The sequence below is a fragment of the Schistocerca americana genome, chromosome 1, assembly GCF_021461395.2.
Source record: "Schistocerca americana isolate TAMUIC-IGC-003095 chromosome 1, iqSchAmer2.1, whole genome shotgun sequence".
Lineage (NCBI taxonomy): Eukaryota > Metazoa > Arthropoda > Insecta > Orthoptera > Acrididae > Schistocerca > Schistocerca americana.
In genome coordinates, this window is record NC_060119.1 from 1,022,332,945 (window position 1) to 1,022,356,186 (window position 23,242).

The following is a 23,242-nucleotide window of genomic DNA, read 5'->3' on the forward strand; positions in this document are numbered from 1 at the left end:
CAACACTTGCAGCTGCCAACTTGCTGCTATGGTTGCTTGTGATGTCTTTAATTATCCTGACAGTAATCTGGATCCTGTTCTTGCATTGCCCTCACGGGTTTGTCACTGACTTTCACCATAAGGTGTTTGGCCAACAGATACAATCTTACAGTTGATTACTTTCCAGTCCTCTGCTGAGACCTGGTTCTGCATCTGTTGCTTTCTTGAACAGCGTCTTTGGAGGAGCATTTTTAAGAAGTCATCTTAGGACACCACCTCCTTAAGCCAGCCCACTATTGCCATCTATTTTCAAGGAACACTGTTGCGAAAATTAAGAGAACTTGCATTTAAACTTGACTATAGAAAAATTCTATTGCTGCCAACATACATGTTGTGTAAGGACCAGGAAGACAAGAGAAATTTAGTCATCTACGGAGGCATATAAGATCTCATTTTTCCCGCTTGCTATTTGTGAGTTGAACAGGAAAGGAGATGACTAGTAGTGGTACAAAAAGACTAGTAGTGCAACAAGGTACCTTCTGCCACATATCGTGCAGTGGTTTGCATTTGATATGTATGTAGATGCAGATGTAGAACTGGTTCCCTGTTTCTTTCCTCTGCTTTTTCTTGATTCTGAGAAGTGGGAGTATTGGACTCCCTTCTTCTCTTGTTCCCTGCCTTGGAATTGCAAAGGGTCTTTATACCTCTTTCACTCTTGAGACTGTTTTTTTGGAGTTCTTCGTCCAAGACCTTTTGCTGGCCTCCATTTATGGTTAGGAAGCCTTCGTTCATCTTCCTTTTCTTTGTGTTATCTGAGATGTTTCCTCCTCTTCAGTCCCAGGCAAGGATTTGATGTTGGCCTGGTCAAACTTCAGTGACAATTTCCACTTCCTTGTTGGTCTTTCACCCAATCCAGTTGCAAAAACAGTTTGCGTAGGTTCCAACCATGATGCTTGGATGTTTCAGGTCTCATCAAATCACTTGATTTTTGTTTTGTTTTCTGTGTTCTCCATTTTGGTCCCATGAGAATTAGAGGATACATCAGATTGACACCAAGGAGCTCAACACTGTGCAAAGCTCATTACTCAAATATGTTACCCAGTATCCCTGAGGCTCTGTTTATGACACATTTTCCTATGTACCATGCACCCCTTGGGATGGATGGCATCACACCTTGGATGGGGTCCCTGGAGGATTGGGAAAGGTCTGTAGGAATGCATATGGGAGAGATGGGGCAGTATGCGAGACGCTTTGTCTAGTTCATCTGCTGAAACCTGTTCAGTGTGGGAGATCCTGCCAATAGCTCCACTATAGCTGGTCTAGCTCTCATCTTCACACAAACAAGTGAGCCTCTCCACCCGCATGGTCAGTGCTATGACAAGGCAGTGTTACCTGGAGAGATCTTACCTTAACATTCCAGTCAGTCACTGCTACTAGCTCCTTCATAATGGCAGCCTCCTACAAGTTGCCGAATTATATATGTGATCTTGAGGGTACTGGAGCAGGTGAAATGTTAAACTCCTCGTATGTCCAGACTCCCTCAGTGCTCTTATATGTGTATAACACTTATAACCAGGAGTTACACATGTCCAAAATATCCAGGACACCCTGCTCCAGCTACAGAGGCTAGACAAGGAGATATCTTTCTGCTGGGTACCAGGGCACATGGGTATTAAGGGAAATGAAATGGCAGATGTAGCAGCCAAGGAGGCATGTCCTGATCACCACACAGTTCAGTGTGCCATCCCCCCTCATGCCATCACCTTGCTGTTGAGGTACATTTATGCACTGATTGGAAGACAAGTGACTGGAAGTGACAGACCATAAGCTACCTCTAGTAAAGCAGTCATGATGTACCTCGTTCCAACCATGCAGGCAGGATGAGGTCCTTTTCATGTGTCTTAATGTAGGACACAGCCCTTTGACTCACAGATTGTTGCTACGGTGGAAGGACAATCCACTGTGTGGTGCTTGTAACGTACAGTTCACAGTGCACCACATTTTAATACAGTGTGTTTTATATTCACATGAAATGGCTCCAGCTCATTTCTGTCAGATTTGCTCACCATTTTAGCTGAAAATATTGTCTTATTATATTATGATATATTCTTTCTTTGTTTCAGCTTATCAAGACCAAGTGTAATGGAAGAATTGATATCACTAACTTTAGATCCTCCTGATAATGTAGAGGAAAGATCTCGATATAAATACCCGAATATAGCATGTGAACTGTTGACTTGTGATGTGCCAGCAATTAATGAAAGAATTGCTGGCAATGAAACGTTACTTGAAAAGTTGTACAGCTTCCTTGAGAGAGATGCACCACTAAATCCATTGTTGGCCTCGTTCTTCAGTAAATTACTAAGCGTGCTTATTACAAGAAAAGCTGAACAGGTGAGTCCCTTTCACTACATTGTATAATCCTCTTTTTGATATACCCAAATGCATATAATATAGTCAGATGTAATTAATTTTACAGATAGTGTATCTTCAGAACCTGACTCAGCTTTGAATAAGTATGTGGAGGTCTGTCAGCCTTAAAATACTGAGTGCTCTTGATTAACCTTCGTGCTTTGTACTGTCACTGCTGCTGTGTTTTGCCCTTCGTATAGTAGCACTGTATGAGCCTTGTAGTGTTATTAGCCTGTCTCTGGAAGTTGTAGGTAGACATTAATTGCAAGTGAAGTTGAATGTTCTGCTCAATCATTGCTTCCAAGGGGTTGACTATAAAATTCTTGTTCTATTTTTGAAGTTTTTGCACAGTTTTGTTACTTTCATTCCAACATATTTTCTTCATGAATTTCATTCTAATTATTTCGATTTTATTAACTACTATGTACCAGACATGTATCAAAATTGGATTTGTCTTTGTACTCCTTAATTATTAAATGAAAAGAATTTGGATCATATTACAGTTAATATTGAGCCATTGATCTCCATAAAGGACAGTTAGACCAGAACAAGTCAGAAATAGTAATCTGAAAAGGAACCAAAAAAGCTTAAATTGACTTGCTCTGTCTTGTCACAAAGTTTAGAACTAGAATGGTGACATCATTAGTGTGGTTTAAGTATGCTTTCTTTTCTGACTTGTTTAACTCAGCAGGTTTCTGTAAATTTTTTGATCTTTTGTCATAGTTTCTTTCACTTACTGAAAGTTAACTCTTATCTGGAAACAATTGTTCAGTTTGGCATTACATTTGGACGCAATCAGGAAGTTAAATGTAATTGTGATTCTGTGCTGTTACTCTTGTGTGCTAGTATCTCGCATTGCCAGATGATTATCTGGATTAGGAAAACCAATTGCTTCATACAAGTGTGAAGAACACTACACACACACAAATGCGCACAGAGTGAGGGAAGGAGGGGGGGGGGAGGGGGAGGGATAGAGAGAGAGAGAGAGAGAGAGAGAGAGAGAGACTGTTTGGAATATTAGCCCCATATTATCATACAGTCACCTCAAGCACCATATGCTTTTATGTGCAGCAACTAAACTTGCTACCAAATTACTTTAACTCATGATCCCACTGTCTAAATTATCTAAGTTTTGGCAAGTTATTTGAAAATAAATAAGATAAAGGTTGAAAGAAATGTAACATCAACAAAATGATAAAGAAGATTGCCCCCTTTTTTTATATGTATGATTTATGGTAGGTGACACGAAATGATTTACTGTATTTACTCGAATCTAAGCCGCACTTTTTCTTCGCTTTTTGTGATCCAAAAAACCGCCTGTGGCTTAGAATTGAGTGCAAAATAAGCGGAAGTTCTGAAAAATGTTGGTAGGTGCCGCCACAACTAACTTCTGCTGTCGAATATATGTAGCGCTACATGGGAATGCTTTGCAGGCACAAAGATAAATACTGGCGCCAAAACCTCTGCATCAGTAAATAAATTAAAAAAAAAAAAAAAAAAATTTCATACATTATCCAACGAAGTAAAAACATATTTCGTATTGTTCATCTTCGAATGTAGCAGCATTTCAATGTATTATGAAAATCCGACTGGCGAGACTTTGGGATGTTTGTCAAGATGGCCAACTCTACGTTCTGAGTTCTTTCCTACCTGTGAGAAGAGATGGTTGCTAATAGGAACTTTTATGAATTGTTAATCACATGCAGTATTCTCTTCATCATAAGAATAATATGAATATAAACATTTTACCATGTATTCTTTCGTGTTTGCTGCTATCTCATTTAAATCCTGTCTGCCTAATAAACTATGAAACTAGAGTGAGACAACAGCAGACTCGGAAGAATATACATATCATTTCATGTTTATATTGTATTATTCTTATGCCTAATAGTGACACAGTCAGAAATGAAGCAGGGCAATTGACTAGATGTTTAAATCTAAGATGACTCTAATTTCGGTGCAGAATGTAATGTACTAAAAGAGGCGCCTGCAAAGATTTTCAAATGGAGAAAAATTTTCGCTAAACACTCATTCAGAATATCTTCTATCATATGCAGTCTATTATTTGGTTCTTGTTGATCATTATCAAAGAAAGCAGCAGTGTAAGTAACAACAAATAGCAGTCTCTTGCCATTGTTTCGCTAATGAGATGATCCCCCCCCCCCCTTCTCTCTCTCTCTCTCTTTATTTATTTCTTTATTAATTTTATTTAATTGTAAGCTGTGGTAGCGTGCACAAAAGCAAGCCATGCCGCGAGCGGCGACAGACCGTAAACAATCATTATCAGAATGTGACAAACAATGCATGGCACAGTACAGTACTGCATTTTCAGCTTAGAGTGACGTAAACACCTATATTAAAGAGAACGGCACTTATCAGATCAAAGAAAAATGAGCAATCAATTCAAACCAAACGAAGCATGTGAAAAAGGAAGGGTACCCGTATAAATACTGATGGAGTGCCTGATGCATAGCAATGGCTACCTGATAAAGATAACTACTAAGCTTACGATTCGAACCAAACTATTGTAACTGTATCGTCATTCATTTGACCTAATTGTGTCTCATATTACAATGGACCAACTTTGTTTTGATTTGGAGCTGCGGCCTAAAACTTTTCTCTCCCCTTGAATTTCGAGTCTCAAATTTCAGGAGCGGATTAGATTTGGGAAATTTTTTTTCCCTTGATTTCGAGTCTCATTTTTCAGGTGCGGCTAAGATTCGAGTAAATACGGTATTCAGTCAGTAAAATAAAACATACAAATAATTGAAATTATTGTCCTATAAATAGGCATTTAAGCATGAAATAAAATAATAACAATAATAATAAGAAGTTGCAGTAAAGATTGCGTGTTTAACACTTTGAGGTCCAGGCAGTCAGAAAAATTGTGGCCCAGGAAACCAGCCAATTATGCCATCTTTTAAAATGTTACGGCACATTTGTATTTGATGTATGTTAAAGGCTAATACAGTAAAGATGGTGAAAAGTAAAATTATCCTTAAAAAACAAAAGTGGAAGGTGAGCTCTTGAGCAATTTCACATGTAATTGTCTTTTGTATGGAAAAGACTGAAGTATTGTGGCAGGCAGAGAGATACGTTGCATTCAGACAATACTAGTTCTTTACTACTTGTTTAGCCAGCGAATTGTCTCGTCTTCTCCAAACAAATCTTGGAAACAAATGTTTTATGTTGTTTCATCATAAGCTTCGTCTGTAAAACAGAAGAGATTAAGACAAATGAAACAGAACTAAATTATAATTACAGCAGCACTTTTTGTAGCAACAAGAGTAGTGATGAATAATTGAAGCAGACTGCAGCTTACCTGAATATGAATTTTCTTCAGCCTGTCCCCATTGAGATATTTCTCCCTACAGTTCAAAATCACTGAATTCTTTCTCTCAAGCTTCCAAACATTCCTTGCTCACCCAAAGAATGTGACATATTTTATCAGAATTACAGCACACTGCAAAATCTAATTAGTTGAAGTACAAAACTTGCTACATGCACACACATTGGCTGAATCAGTCACGACAACAGCTCTTACGTTCACTGCTGTTTGTTTCGAAGTTATTTTAGAAATTGATAACTGAAGACAACACCTGTCAAGGAGCAAGTAACGAGATGTCCATATGTTGTTCTCATACTAAATGAGTCCAGTTTTCTAGCGATGTGTGGCTTGCGCATAGAGAAAATTACAGCCTGAGCTATACTCAGGTGCACTTGTTTGAACACAGCAGTGTGGCCCGAGCTTTACTCTGGCATGGTCGTCAGTGTTCTTTGGTGGCAGAATCCCCAAATAATTAAACATCACTGGTTCTAAAAAAACATCAAAATACTGTTAATCATTGGTAGATTCCAACAGGCTAACCAATAATAATTCCAAAATCCAGCAAAAAAAAAAAAAAAAAAAAAAAAGAAAAGAAAATCAGGGTTCAAAGCTGCCCAATGCCCTCTCGAAGGGAAAAGAAAAGAATAGAGAAAAACAATAATAGAGATCTTTCTTGTCGCTAACAGGTCACCAACATAAAAGTGAAGTCGCTGATTGTACAGCGCAGAATGACCTGGAGTGGCCTATGAACTGTTAAATACAAATTATTTAGGAATAGCGAGACAACTCCAAAAAAGGCAGAAGCACTGTGTTGTCGACAGATAAACGAACAAAAGGTACAGAGCTTTGCTTTGCTAGTGTTTGGAATGAAATTCCTTTCTCGAGCTGTAGGACAAACGTGCGCGGGCGCGCGCGCCCACACACACAGATATATATAAATGTATATATACAAAAGACGCTATTGAAAAACTGCACGAAATCGCTTCCAAAACTGGACTACAGATCTCTTACGAAAAGACACAGTTTATGAGCACAAAGAAACTCTCATCTCTGAACACAAAGTATGGCACGATTTACAAAACGGCAAACTTCAAATACCTCGGTGAAACACTACAAATGAGTGGACATAACAGAGACTCAAACGAAGAAAGAAAGACTGAACTGGACAAGGCATACAAAGTAGTGTGGAATCATTACAACAAGAAGTCTATCTCACAAAAAGCCAAATTACGCCATTACGACACGGTGGTGCTCCCCGAGGCACTATATGCAGCAGAGACCACACTAATCCTAGGGCATACACGTATCAGACAATTAGAAAAAGTAGAACGGAAAATACTTAGGAAAATATTTGGCGCAACTAACAACAATGGAATATGGATCAAGAAACCTACAGAGGAACTGTACAAACATACGGAGACAATTACAGAAAAGATTAGAAAACGCAGACTACAATTCTATGGACACCTATACAGAATGCCATCACACAGGCTGACCAAACAGATCTTTGACTGGGTAACCACTAGAAACAACAAATGGGTGGCAGAGGTAGAAAACGACCTGAACCAGCTCAACATAACAGCAGACACAATAAACGACAGAATAAAGTTCAGAAACATCATTAAGAAAAGTAAACTACATGAGATACAATGCGACAAACGAACAGGCATAAAATGGACCGAAGAACGCAAGCAAGATCACAGCCAGAAGATGAAAGAAATATGGGCAACCAAAAAGGCAATCAAGATGAAGCCGAAGACACAAAGCCGACAAGAAGCATGGACAGAGGACCGGAAACAGAAACACAGCGAGCGAATGAGGGAAGTTTGGGCAGCAAGGAAGGCAGCAAAAGGAACTGGCCATGTAGTTTAGTCCAAATGCGCTCTTTAAGGGCAAAACACCAATAATAATAATAAATGTATATATACTTGACTCCCTACATAGTGCTCAGTCAACTGCCAGCTCTGTCCTGTCCCACAGTGAGTGAACTGCGGTGAGGTGGGGGTGGATGGTGGGGTGAGGTGAGGGATGGAAAGAGGCAGGAGGCAGAGAGGTGGTTTAGGGGTAGCATCTAGTGGCTCTTGGGAGAATGGGGAGCTGTACGTAGGCTAGGTAGAAGTGCAGGTGGGGGGGGGGGGGGCAGGTGGCAGATGGCTGATCAAGCGATTTTACAGGCTAGGGCATGAGGTGATAGCACACAACTAGCTGTTACGTATTGGGCTGTGGTAGTGGGAAAGATGGTGGGGGGGGGGGGGGGGGGGGGCGCACACACACACACACACACACACACACACACACACACACACACACACACACACACTGTTGGGGGGGGGGGGCGGCAGCGATTTACCTTTGGTTTAGGCCAGGGAGGTTACAGGAGCGAAGGATGTGCTGTGAGAATAGCTCCCATCTGTGAATCTCAGAAAAGCTGGTGGTGGTGAGGAGGCATGAGTTGGAAGCCTCTATTGAAATCTCGCATGTTGTGCTCTGCTGCACGTTGTGCCCCTGGGAGGTCCACTTTGTTTTCGCCAACAGTTTGATGGTGGCCATACATTCTGGTTGAAAGCTGGTTGGTTGTCTTACCAATGTAAAATACGTGCAGTGGTTGCAGCAGAGCTGGTATATAACATGGCTACTTTCACAGGTGGCCCGGCCTCTGACGGGGTAGGAGAAGCCTGTGATAGGACTGGAGTAAGTTGTGGTGAGTGGGTGAATAGGGCAGGTCTTGCATCTGGGTCTTCCACAAGGGTATGATCCCCTGTGGCAGGGGATTGGGTGTGGGAGTGGAATACGGATGGACTAGTATGTTGTGGAGGTTGGGTGAGTGGTGGAACACCACTTTGGGAGTGGATGGAAGTATCTTTGGTAGTATGTCCCTCATTTCAGGGCATAACGATAGATAATCAAAGCCCTGACGAAGGAGATGGTTCAGTCGTTCAAGTCTCATGTGGTATTGAGTGACAAGGAGGGTGCTTCTTTGTGGTTGCTTCTTGGTGTGGAAGTGAGGATCAGGTGTGAGAGGGGATATGTCACAGATCTGTTTGTGTATTAGGTCTGAGGGGTATTGCCTGTCTGCCTTTGTGAGGCCTTCAGCATACTAGGCAAGGGAGTTCTCATCACTGCAGATGCATGTGTCAAAGGTGGCCAAGCTGTATGGGAGGGATTTTTTGGTGTGGAAGGGGTGGCAGCTGTCAAATTGCAGGTACTGTTGGTGAATGATGGGTTTGATGTGGACTGATATGTAGATTTAGCCCTCTGAGAGGAGGAGATCAACATCTAGGAAGGTGGCATGATGGGTGGAGGAGGATCAGGTGAAGTGCATTGGAGAGAAGGTGTTGAGATTGTGGAGGAATGAGGATAAGGTGCCCTGGCCTTGGGTCCAGATTATAAAGACGTCATCAATAAACCTGAACCAGACCAGGCGATTGGGGTTTGGGAAGCTAGGAATGTTTCCTCTTGGTAGCCTATGAAGAGGTTGGCATAGGAGGGTGCCATGCAGGTGCCCATCACTGTGCCACGTATTTGTTTGTATCATCATCATCAGTTCTGCTATATTAGCAGCTCCTTTACCTCTCCATTTTCTGCGATCAATTGCTTCCTTCTTAAGGCTGCTGTATGTTGTACCGTCCATCATGTCATCCAGTATCTGGAATCTCTTCCTTCCTCGCTTCCTTTTCCCTTCTACATAACCTTCTAAAATTGTTTTTATCAGTCCGTCATTCTTTCTTAATATATGCCCAATCCAATTTCTTTTTCTTCTCTTTATTACATCTAGTAACTGTCTTTTCTCTCCCACTTTTCTCAGTACCTCTTCATTTTTTTTACTCTGTCCATCCAACTTATTCTTTCCACCCTCGGCCATGTCCAGATCTCAAAAGCCTCCATCCTTTCTCTGTCTTTTTCCTCGTAGTCCATGTTTCAGTGCCATATAGAACAACAATCCATGCATGACATTTTATGAGTCTCTTTCTGAGTTCTCTCTCCAGACTGCTGCAGAAAATTCTCCTTTTCTTATAAAACGCCTCTTTTGCCATTGCTATCCTTGTTTTAATTTCTGTGGTGCACTTCCAGTCGGTGTCTATCCTGCTTCCAAGATACTTAAAATTTTGCACCTGTTCTAGTATTTCTCCATTCAGCATAATTTTTTTCCTTATTTTCTCCTAGTGCCAATACTTGTGTTTTATTTGTGTTAATTTTCATTCCATATTTTTTTCCGTTAGTTGCAATGGTGTACACCAAATCCTGTAATTCTTTTTCCCCTGTGGCTAAAAGGACCATGTCATCAGCAAACCTCAAACACCCTACTCTTCGTCCTCCAATTTCTACTCCTTCGTCATCTATTGAGCATTGGTCAGGCATATTTTCCAAGTAGAGGTTGAAAAGAGTAGGTGAGAGACAGCATCCTTGTCTTACTCCTTTTCCTAGTCTGATCCAGTTTTTACTTTCTCCTCTCACTTTAACTGAAACTTTTTGATTAAGATATAATGAGTTTACAAGTCTTCTGGTTTTCCAGTCCACTCTCTTTTCCCTCATTATAGTCGCCAGCTTGTCCCAAGCCACATTGTCAAATGCCTTTTCTAGATCGATGAAGCACATATATAGGTCTCTTCCTTTTTCAATAAACCTTTGTCCCAATATTCGTAGGAGCCCTATTGCATCTCTGGTGCCCGTATTCCGTCTAAAGCCAAACTGCTCCTCCCCAAGATTCTTCTCCATTACTTTTTCAAGTCTTTTATTAATTATTCTTAACATCACTTTGGCTGCATGTGAAATGAGGATGATTGTCCTGTGCTCGCTGCATTTCTTGGTTCCTTGTTTTTTCTGTAATGGAATCATAACTGTTGTCAGAAAGTCCTCTGGCCATTCACCACTGTCACATATTTTATTACATAACCTCAATATTTCTTATTCCATCTTGGTTCAAGCATTTTAGTATTTCTCCCAGTATTGTATCTGTACCTACCGCTTTGCCATTTTTTATTGCAGCTATGGCAGACTTTACTTCTTCCATTATGATGGTTGGTCCTTTCTCATCATCACTTACACTGTTGTGTGATTCAAGTTCCAGAGTTTCTGGTTTGCTATTTGTGTCATATAGCTCTTTTAGATATTCTTCCCATCTCTGGAGGACATCGTCACGATCTTTGTGCACTACCTCTTCGTCTTTACTCAAAATTTCCACAGTAGCACTTCCTGCTCTGTTTTGTTCCCATGCCATGGTCTTTACTCTGTTGTATGGTAAGTTGTATCTTCCCTTCCTGTCCAGTTCTTCAATTTCATCACATTCTACTTTTAGCCATTTTTTCCTAGCCTGCTCTGTTTCTCTTCTCAGTTCATTATTTAACCTTTGGTATATCTTTCTTGCATCTTCAGTGTTCTTGTTTTTCAATTTTCTTCTCTCCTCCATCTCGGAAATCATTTCTTGTGTGACCCATGGTTTTTTTTGGATCTTTTCCCTTTCACGTATCCTATATTTTGCTGTCCTGCTTTAATGATTCCTTCTTTCAGCATATTCCAGTACTTGTTGGCATTATCAGGTGGTTCTTTGTCTCGTAATGTGTTTAGAAACTCCCAAGACACCATTTCTGTAATTTGTTCTTTGTTGGATCTTATCTTCTCTAAATCCCACTTCTTCACCATGGTCGCCTTCTTCAGTTTTTTCATTCTTATTTCTGTTTCTGCCATAAGGAAGTTGTGGTCGCAATTTATATCTGCACCTGGCAATGTGTGCACCTTCTTGATTCCATTCCTGTATCTTTCTTCTACCAGTATAAAATTGATTTGGTTTCTGTATTTATCTCCTGGTGATTTCCAAGTGTAGAGCCTCCTCTTGTGGTTCTTGAACCATGTGTTTGCTGCTATCAGCTGCCTTTCCCTGCAGAGGTCAATTAACCATTCACCTCTGTCATTTCTCTTTCCAAGACTATGACTGCCTACTATGTTTCCTTCTTTCCCTTCTCCCACAATGGCGTTCCAGTCTCCCACTACTATTTTGCAGCATTTTTTATTTTCATCCATTATTCTCTCTATTACACTGTACGTTTCCTCTACAATTTGGTCATCATGTTCTGAAGTTGGCATATACAAGTGGACAATCAGTAAATCTTTTTGTGCTCCTTTCAGCCTTACACCAATAACCCGGTCATTGGCATAGTCTACATATTCCACACGTTCAGCCAATTCCTTTGTCATAATCATTCCTACTCCATTCATTCCTTTTACTTCTCCTCCCGAGCAGTACAATACATATTCATCTGACTGCAACTCTCCATGTCCATTCCATCTTACCTCAGCAACTCCTACAAGGTCCATATGATTCTTTTCCATCTCTCTTTTAAGGTTTTCTAGTTTTCCAGCTTGTAGCAGAGTTCTAACATTCCAGGTACCAATTCTCATTTTGATTTTTTGCCTTCTTTCAAGTTGCCCCACCCCCCGGAGATCCGAATGGGGGACTATTTTACCTCCGGGCACTGATTTAACATGAGAGGAAGCCATTTTTGTGCATAAAATGGAGGCTGCGTTATGCAGGGAAGATAATCTGTGGTGGTATTCCGTTGCCTTCTGCAGTTCTGGGGGCCACCCCTAACATGGGATACAGACGCCTTTTGCAGCTGCCCGCTCCGGGTCAGACGCTGCATGAGAAGTATAGGTTGGAAAATGAAAGACCCCTAGCCCTCAAACCTAATAGCGTCAGGGTCAGAAAAGAACAAGAGCTGGCCGAGGGTGGCCAGATAGGAAAGATAAAAGTGAGGAGCCTGGCATAAGTAAGTGGAAGCAATGCCAGGACTCAACTCAGGGCTCCGTGGTCGCCAGCCACGTATCACTAGGTGTGACTCCCTTGTTTGTATACCTTCCCTTAAAGATGAAGTAGTTATGGGTTAGAATGTAGTTGGTTAGGTATACGAGGAATGAAGTGTAATTACAATACAAAATACTGTAGTATATATTGACTATATTATGATGGGGATAGATTGCTACTCACCAAGTGGAGGAGGTACTGATTTGCAGACAGGCACAACAAAAAGACTGCAGTACATTTGAGCTTTCAGCCAGCCAGAAAGCCTAATGCTAAAGTATTCCCCCCCCCCCCCCCCAATTCAATTAACTGAAGCTATAAACTGAAATGTATAACAGTCTTTTTGTTGTGCCTGTACATGACTCAACATCTCCTCTATGTGGTAAGTAGGATTTTATCTTTTTCGTAATATTGTAAGCATTCCATCCTGGATTTTTCACAGTTTGTAATACATACTAGATATTCATGACTTAACGTGAAAAAATTATCAGAATAGCTTCCCCTTCCCCCCAGTCCAGTTTACCTGTATTACCCTGTACAACACGCATTTTAAAACAAGTGTCTTTGTGTTCTTGTCGCCCTCAGACCATACAAAGTGCCCTAGTAATTGTTTTTGCTCCAGTAATTAAAACATAAAATTTACACCCAGAGGCTCAGCATAACTGACAAAGGAGTTCATGTTAATACATGATAAACAATACTTACCACTTGCCCAGTAAAAGACCCTCTTTTTGCTCTGTTCGATAGAGGTGTCAGATATTACATTGAAAGTACCATTTTCAAGTCTTTGTTATAGACCGAATCAACATTCAAATAATTAAACAAAAATTGCATAATGAACGGTGCATATGATACATGGTTAAATAGAGAAGAGTACAAGGAATGTCGTGCTGCCTTTACTTTCTGTGTAAGTGTCAGACTGTGATGCTCTAAACATTTACGTAGTTAAAAAGAAGTAAACCACTGTATAATTCAGTAAATAAAATAGGCACACAACTTCAGTGATGATAGCTAGTTTCCTTCACTGTCATCAAACATATTGTTTGTTTTATATGAAATGGTCAACATGTAATAATTCATAATGGTTTGTGCGATATTATTCATTTATAGTGCTGGCATAACTTCTGTGGTTTCTGTCATCATAAGACTAAAGCTGATGTAAACAAACACAAATGCCATGATTGGTCAGAAGGTGTAGCGCACATACACTCATAGTGCTACGCTCTTGTAAGTAGGCCATACTTGTGTATTAGATATCTTATCACTAAGCTACATTAAATGAAGCATTTAGATATTCAAATGTATTAACAGTCATCAAAGTTTTCTTAAATCATGCTGCAGCTATGTAGTTTGTATTTAAAAAATAGTGTACAATCAGTGTCTCTGTGGTGTTGCACTCTGATTGTCGCACTGTTAATACGCAGTATGAAAGTGGCTTAGGCTGCTTCCTGCTCTGTAATGAAACACGCATGTGAAAAACAGTTAAAAAGTGCCGAGAAACAGGTTGTTCTTAATGTTCTTCGTTAATTTACAGAAAAAATTTGGCTTTCAAGTTTTCCGAGGGACTATATTTGATATAGTTGAGATACAAATACACATTGGACGTATAGCAGAATCTATAGAGTAGCAGACATGCTGTAATGTTTACATCAGGTTTATTCTTCTGGTGAACTCTGTATATATGTGATGGTCTTATTTTATGCATGTCAGTGCTGCAGCCACGCTGATTTGATTGGTTTTGTGATATAATGTATCTGTGAATTAAACATTAATTTGGAAGTTTCACTCAGTAGTCATAATCTGCCATTTTGCAAAGGCCACCACATTCAATGCCTTTATGTTCCTCAATATGCAGGTTCTCTAGCCAACTGCCTTCACCTCTCCCTTTTAGACCCTGATGAAACCCAGCTTCTGCTCCCGAGCTAGCTCTCAAAGGCAGCTTCTCTGGCCTTAGGCAGTCCTTACCGTGGCTGTCCACTGCAGTTCAGCACAGGCTGCACCAATAAATATGATCTCAACTTTTTGCACCAAGCAAGGTGGCACGGTGGTTAGCATACTGGACTCGCATTCAGGCAGATGATAGTTCAAACCAGCATCCAACCATCCTGATTTAGGTTTTTCTGTGATTCCCCTGAATCACTTCAGGCAAATGCTGGGATGGTTCCTTTGAAAGGGCACAGCCAACATCCTTCCCTAATCCGATGGGACCGATGACCTCACTGTTTGGTCCCCTCCCCCAGTCAACAAACCAACCAAAATTTTACCCATCTTGCTGGCATACATTTTATGTCACTATTTTCAGGTTTCAGTAGTTGATAGCAGATGGTATGATGAGATCATTCAGTATTGTAAGTATTTAATTGTGCTTGAAGAGTATATACAGTAATGCCCAGAAGAGAGAAAACATAGTTGCAGTAACTAGAATTGAATTAAAACTAATACCTTCTTATTTGAAATTAGGAGCAGTTCATTAGGCTAATTGAGTCAGTTATACGAGGGTCACTCCAAAAGAAATGCACACTATTTTTTTTAAAAAATCCATCTTTTATTCTACATGTTTTAAAGTTTTACAGTGTGTAGATACATCCTTTAGGAAGAATATTTTCATTTCTCCACATAATTTCCATCCCTCTCAACTGCCTTACGCCATCTTGGAACCAGCACCTGTATACCCGCCGCCTGGTAAAATTCTGGACCAACCTGTTCGAGCCACTGTTTGGCTGTGTGCACAAGGGAGTCATCATCTTCAAACGTTTTTCCACGAAGAGAGTCTTTCAGTTTCCCAAAGAGATGACAGTCACATGGGGTCAGGTCAGGACTGTAAGGCGGGTGTTTCAGTGTTGTCCATCGGAGTTTTGTGCTCGCTTCCATGGTTTTTTGACTGACATCTGGTCGTCTGGCTGTGCATTGTCGTGCAACAGGAAAACATCCTACTTTTGCAGATGTGGTCGAACACAACTCAGTCGAGCTGGAAGTTTCTTCAGTGTCGTCACATATGCATCAGAATTTATGGTGGTTCCACTTGGCATGATGTCCACAACAAGAGTCCTTCGGAATCGAAAAACACCGTAGTCATAACTTTTCCAGTAGAAGGTGTGGTTTTGAATTTTTCACCTGTCACAATTCTTCCAAGAAATTCATCTCCACCATTCTCGTACTGTTCCAAAAGTTCACTGCATACCGTTTTTCTTGTTTCTTTGTGAGCCACTGTCAACATCCTGGGAACCCATCTGGCACAAACCTTTTTTAACGCCAACACTTTCAGTATTCTGCAAACAATTCCTTCCCCTATCCCAGTGTAGTGTGACAATTCGTTCACTGTGATGCGTCTGTCAGCAGTCACCAATTTGTTTACTCTCTGCACATTGTCTGGAGTGTGTGCAGTAAGAGGCGTGCCACTGCGAGGACAATCCTCAATATTGCTGTGCCCGCTTTCATCATGTAACCTGCTTGCCCACCGACTGACTGTACTGTGATCGACAGCAGCATCTCCATACAACTTTTTCAACCTCTTGTGGATGTTTCCCACTGTCTCGTTTTCACAGCACAGGAATTCTGTGACAGCACATTGCTTCTGACAAACGTCAAGTGTAGCAGCCATCTTGAAGACGTGCTGTGACGGCACTGCTCACGGGAACAGGTTGAACTAAGTTTGAAAACGAGCAGGAAGGTTGTATCTACACACTGTAAAACTTTCACAATGCAGAATGAAAACTGTATTTTTACAAAAATAGTGTGCATTTCTTTTAGAGTGACCCTCGTATTTATGCTTTTATTTTGAGCAGAGTGTAGTCTGATAGTAAAGTTGACAACATTTTGATCCTGGTTCTTAGGGTGGAATCCTTGGATATATGAAAGAAACTGAAACATAGACTGCTGCATTAGCACTGTTGAATATGCATTTCCTGGCTTTATCACAGAATTGAGATAACAGGAAAAGTTCATTTTAGGTCATGACAAGGTTGACAGTAACAACAAAACTGATATATAACATTAACTGCACTACATAATCCAAGAGTGTCTGCAGAAGGGTGACTGGAGGAACAGTTTATGGGTCAGTCTTGTATCTCTCTTATTGCTGTGAAGTCAGCAGCATTGTGATTTACCATGAATAAAAGATGGCATGAGAGCTTTCTATAGGAATCCCATTTATACATCTGGATCTGTTCTGCCAGCCACCTTATATTGTACAGTAGAGGATCTTCCTTTTACAAATAATAAACATTTGTATGGGCTCTAATTTTTCAGTTTTGCATCCAACTGGAGCAGTATCCCTGAGTTTTCTTTGTAATGGAAAATTGAAACTGGAGGTCAGCATTTCTGCTTTAACTTTGCTGCTCTAAATTTCATGTACTATGTCATCCATGAGTGTGTAAATACTTAACTTTGGTGCCAGTGACAGCCTTCACACACAACCAGAAATTCTTCGTGTTTTATTAGAGGTCTTTGGATAAGACTCTGCTACAGTAGTCACAGAAAGCTTCTCACATTTTCCTTTTAACAGCCAAAAGCATTTCGTTTAGCTTTTATCTTATATTCCTGTAACTAGAAATCCGTATCTTTCAGTTTTTCTTCACTAACGCCCATTATCTCTGGACTGAGTCTTTGCATTCCCCGTTCCAGATTTTCTATCTCCCCTACTATGTTAAAACTTCTTTCAGTCCATGCTCTGACTCACAGTATGTCACCATTTTGTTGCTTATTTAGTCTTCATCTCAAAGTTATCTCCCACTTGGCAGCTCCTTCTTGATGACTGCTGACTCTTTCACCTTTTAGGGTTTGTTTCCCACCCGAAGGGCAAGATGTTGTTATGAAATGCTAACTGATGATGGTCAAAGTAGAGAGGACTGGCAATGGCAAGAAAAGCGTTTCTGAAGAAGAGAAATTTGTTAACATAGAGTATAGATTTAAGTGTCAGGAAGTCTTTTCTGAACGTATTTGTATGGAGTGTAGCCATGTTTGGAAGTGAAACGTGGATGATAAATATTTTGGACAAGAAGAGAGTAGAAGCTTTCGAAATGTGGTGCTACAGAAGAATGCTGAAGATTAGATGGGTAGATCACATAACTAATGAGGAGGTATTGAATAGAATTGTGGAGAAGAGGAGTTTGTGGCACAACTTGACTAGAAGAAGGGATCTGTTGGTAGGACATGATCTGAGGCATCAGGGGATCGTCAATTTAATATTGGAGGGCAGCGTGGAGGGTAAAAATCGTAGAGGGAGACCAAGAGATGAATACACTAAGCAGATTCAGAAGGATGTAGGTTGCAGTAGGTACTGGGAGATGAAGAAGCTTGCACAGGATAGAGTAGCATGGAGAGCTGCATCAAACCAATCTCAGGATTGAAGACCACAACAACAACAACAACAACAACAACATCTGTTCTTCTGACCTCTTTGACAAGGGCTTCTGCAGAGTGAGGGCGCTCCTTATACCATGAGTCTTTGGCTGCCAATCTGATGATTTTTATTCAAAATTTAAGCAGTGGCTGGGATATTTTAATTGCTAGTCAAAGATGCTACTCCTAGAACACTTTTCTATGATAGATCCTGCCTGAGCGTTGTACGCATTGAAATTGCTTCATATGACATGCTAGAAACTGCGCTTGTGTGTTTCTTCTTCTTCCTCTCGTCCTCCTGCTTCTTCTTCTTCCACACAGGACATCTATGGGTTTCCACTGTGCCATTACTTCTAAATAATTTAATACGAGATTCCGCATCACTCTTATTGTTGATGTAGTATCCAGGTCATTGCTTTCTCCCTGAATGAAAGACTGGAATTTTTTGTGCCATTGAGTGTCATTTTTTAATGTCTTGTCAACAAAAGACCAGAAAGCAGTCCAGCCACTCCATTCTGGTGATCCTAACATGCTGAAGGAATGTATTCAAGAGAACATCATGATGACCACATCAGCTATCATCCGTCGAGATGAAATTTCGTCAAAATGTTGGCGATATTGTCCCACTGTTCATTGCAGAATTTCATCCCTGTTCTGTAGAACAGTGAGATTGCCCTCAACAGCAGAGATGTACAGTGGCCCCATGTAATGCACCCCACACCACCACTCGACAACCATTTTGTTGCTCATGTGGGACACAGTGTTGGAACTATTCAATATTACTGAGTTGTCTCCTAACATCTGTAATGGTGTCCATGGTGTTGTGGTGTATGATGCTGTACTCACTGTAGTTGCTGGGAATGGAGATTTGCATTGTACAACAGGCTCCTAACAGTTTGATGCTATGATGCTATACGTAATGCCATGGCCTCTTCAAATGACAAATTCTGTTCTGGAGCACGCAGTCTATGGTTCCTTTGATTAAAAAGTCATAGTTACCGATCATCCTGTATGACTGTCAAACAGGGAGATGTTTTGTAGTAGAAGTCCTCAACACTCCAGTCAGTTTGAAACTATTCCATCCACACTGCATCATTTTGACTATGGTGCACTTCTCAGGTTAACAAGCTTTCTGCCCATAACATTATGATGTGGACCCAGTCATTGGTAACAATTGTCCATTGTGGCTTGAGGGATGTTCACCCTATTGTTCCACAGATGTCTCTAAGGCGTCCTTACTGATGCTTTACTTCCTACTGAAATGCTGCAGTCAATTGAGAATGGTGTTCTGCCCATAAGTAGCACTCTTGGTAATTGTGTGTATGTTGACAAACTAGGTCAGGGGTGACCTTCTGATCAGTACAGGAACAATTATAGCAACACTCCTGTGTCACATATCGGGGTATGCAAAAACTTCTGTTGATGTTTGTATATTTTCTTTTGCAAAATTGATTATTCGTACTAATAAGAATACTAAAAGCTCAAGATTTTGTTTCAGTTAATGGACCAATTTCTTTTTAGTTTGCCACTTTGTAGTGAAAGTTTTGTTGCCCTGAGTACAGCATGGAGAAAATAATGTGATAAGAAGGTCAGAGCAAGGTAGGGGACGTCCAAACCAGCAAAATTTTCCAGTTAACCACAGTTTGGATGTCTGTCGAGTAGTTGAAAGCTGCTCCCAACCACCACCCCCTCCCCCTCCCTTCCCCTCTCCTGTGATTCTCTGTAGGAACAACGTACCAAAACAGAAACTGTCTGTAGGATGTGTTTTGCCCAGTGCCAAGGTGGCTTAGTGGTTAATGCACCTGCATAGTAAGCAGGAGACCCAGTTTAGATTCCTGGCCTTGGTTCAGATTTTCACTCGCTGCTTCAGTCTATATACATAAAACCTTTCAATCACATTTTTCAAATACTTTGTCAGTTTTCTCACTTTTTTCAAGTGCCACTATGGCTACTCATTCTGGTAATATCAAGTTCCAATCATTGTTTGCTCAGTACACTTCATGTTCTCCTTAACAGCTACATTTTCCATTAGAAATTTCCTTACAGTTTGCTTTATTCATGCCCGTAACAGTTTTTACTGTGTACATGAGTACCTGTGCTAAATACTTGCCCCTTTTAGTTGTGTGTCTGTACAGCTGTCATTTGATAAGATGGTGAACATGTTGGTTAGTTTAATTTGATATACGTCCTTGTTCCTAAATAAATTCTCATAAACTCATTTTCGGACCTTCTGCGTGACGAGTATACCTTTGTATATATTTTTACTAATATTATGATGTATGTCGTGATTGAAAAGGACTTCATTTCTAGGTCATCAGAATCTCTATTTTACACAGTGGGTTATGAGTATGTAATCACTTGAAATTCGAAAATGATTTAGAATCATCAGATCATTTTAGTTTTCTAATTGTTAGGTAAACTAGAGTGAAATTCGTTTTTAGTCCCATTTGATTCTTACCAAGCCCAAATTCTCTTAATACTCTGTTGTCATAGTAAGTTAGGAACAAATGTACTTTTGAACAGAAAAAAGACTGAAAATCTAAGTTTGAGTCTTCAAAACTTTACTTCATTGATTAGTAAACATAGGTAGGTAATAAGAAACAATATAGGGAAGTGAAAGATGTGAATGAAGTCATCTCACACTTTTTTTTCTTTTTGTGAGAGAGAAGCTGGAGGTGAATAAACGGAAATGACAGTTCATCATAACAGTAAACACACATTTTAAAGCATGTCCAATACATTGACTCACCCCCTTTTACTGCCACCTGCTCCTCCTCCAGTGTAACTATTCCATCGTTCCAGTCTTTACAAAAACAAAAGGAAGCGTAAAGTGGTCGAACAGTTAATTTGAAAACTGACATTGGCTACAGTCAAATGACATACTTACACTGCTAGCATTAATTAAGGTATTGCTAATTGAAATCAGATATTATGGAACTGGCTACATTCATTACTGTATTTCAGACCTCTATCTTAGGAAAATTGCTTCCACATCCAGGAGGAACTGTACCTTAACGTGTATTTGGATCATGCTCTACACCTAAACTTCTTTCTCCTCATAATGCTGTTTTTATATGATTTATTTTGACTTTGCTGCTTATGTGCTTTCATTTTTTTCTGTTTCTGATTGTTTTCTCTGTTACCTTGTTTTTTACTGTTTTGTCTCCCTTCTTTTACATGATATTTTGAAATTAGATTTATTGATGATCTTTCTGTGCTGGTCTCTGAGTGTTAAGTAGCCTGCTTCTCAAGAAGTGCGCTAGATTTTAAGTACTGATTAATATAGTACATCATCATTTCTTTCTTGGTGACAATGACTTGGAATGACCCTCACCCCATTTCATTAAGATTGTTTTTATAGTATTCGTGTTTTCTGTTCACCATTTATCTTGACAGAACAGTTATTTGTGTAATTTTTAAATTGAATCCTAATGTTAGGATTTTTTTTTTTCTCTTAGATCTTTCTGTAATGTTCTTAATAATCACCATGTTGATGATAGTTACTGAAGCTTTGTTGTTTAATATACTTCTTTTTGTCTCCTTCTCTTCCCAGAACTGGTATTCCTATCAGTTCACTTGCTTACAGGTACTCGAGTTCTTAAAGTCAAAAGAAAACTGTGTGGATTTACTGCTCAAGCATTTGGGAACTTCAGCCATCATGGATCTTGTATTAAAACTAATCACACAGATTGAAGGAGTACAAATGAAACAGAACATTCTCACAGTAAGTATATTTGTGATTTATTTATTGTTAAATATCAGTTTCAGATGACTAATTGTTAATGTTAAAACTAATTGGAGTGGTGCTATGCCAACTTTCCAGAACAGGCATTGTATTTATCTGTGCTGCTCTTAAGTGTCTTAATCGATATTACTTTTTTATTGTTGTTTTGTGAGACAAAAGTTACAGTAAGTAAAAAAAGCTGTCATCATTCCGAAGATTGTTTTGAACACCACAGTGCTTTACTTTGTATGATCCTGTTGGAGGTGGATTGCCTTCCTGTGACATTTGAACTGATTTACCCAGCTAGTTGTAGGGGAACCTACAGTTTAACATGAATTTCGAACCACGCTGCAGCTTCACATTTTTCACATCAACAAACATTACCAGAAATGAAAGAAGTGATAAGTGACAGTTGAAAATCTTAGGAATGATCACGTATCAAACTCCAGACTTTTAGATTTGTGGTCTGGCACTTTACCGCCAAGCCATTGGACTGATAGCAGATCGTACATAGAACTATGATAAAATTGGATATTAGGTTCAGTGTATGATGTTCTATCTTATTTTATTTATTGTTGTTATTAGTTGTATCAGAATGTAACAGTATCACAAGAAAAGCAGTTCTATTCATTTGTTTTGTCTTCATTAATTTTGAGAAGTTGTAGGATGAAGATGACAATTTACAGTACGAAATTTCTATACAATTTCGATTGAAATTTAAATAATTATTAGAAGAGAGGTAACTGGAGTTTAGCCTCCAGCAGTGTCAGCTGCCGTGAATTTTTGTGTTTAACATATTTAATTATTGTCACCCAAATGAAATAAAAATGAATGTGGTAAGTTACTACAGAAATTAGAATCAATATGGAATAAAGTCTGGGATTTCTTTGCCACAGAAACAAGGTCATTGTGAACTGTTAAACTTGTTCCATTCCTCAATGACAGGTTGGTACCTATATTACTTAAGCGTTCTAGAAAAATAAACACCTGAAATATGTATGATCAGCATTATATAAGATGATTCTGGATTAACCAAACTTACAGAGATGATGGAGAATGTTAACTGTATGAATTTGAGGTAAGAGATCCTGGTCTGGAAACAACAGTGTCAAAAGTTATAAGTGGAAATCGTTCTGGTACCTCTGACAATCTAATACATGTACTAGTACTGCTGTTGCCAAGAGTGTAGGATAGGCAACTTTCAGGGGTGGCAGTATGAACAAAGGGAAGGGAAAAAGTCTGATAAACAATGCATATGAAGTGCATACCTTAAGAGCTATGAGCACTTGTTCATCTTCATTACTGTGAAACACATCACTTCTATTGAACGTCTGCTCATCTGTCATAAGGGGAAATTTTTTTCTTGTATTGGGCTATACTATCACCTCTGAAAGTCGCCTATGCTACAGTCTTATTAACAACAGTACTGGTACATGTATTCCACTGCCAGAGGTATCAGAACAATTTTAGATTATAACTTTCAAATCTCTTGTTTCTGGATCAGGGTCCCTTGCCTCAAACTGATACAGGTACCCTTCTCAATCATCTTGTATACCAGACGTACAGGCAGTGACTGATTTTGGGCACCTTAGCATTGTTTGAGTTGGAGTTTATTATAGCTATGATACACTAATACTTGTAATGTTGTGCTATCTTCTCCAAA

The 23,242-nt window shown here is 39.7% G+C and overlaps 1 protein-coding gene across 5 annotated transcripts in view; it reads left to right on the plus strand.

Annotated features, from left to right (window-relative positions):
- Positions 1-23,242, plus strand: part of LOC124616460 (serine/threonine-protein phosphatase 6 regulatory subunit 3) — a 186,685-nt gene that overhangs the window by 51,245 nt on the left and 112,198 nt on the right. For 4 of the 5 annotated variants that reach the window (XM_047144779.1, XM_047144801.1, XM_047144772.1 and 1 more), the window contains 2 exons: positions 2,103-2,373; positions 21,409-21,579. In XM_047144779.1, the coding sequence (XP_047000735.1) occupies positions 2,103-2,373; positions 21,409-21,579 (442 nt within the window). The remainder of the gene's footprint in view (positions 1-2,102; positions 2,374-21,408; positions 21,580-23,242) is intronic. The other variant, XM_047144793.1, reaches the window with a different exon arrangement.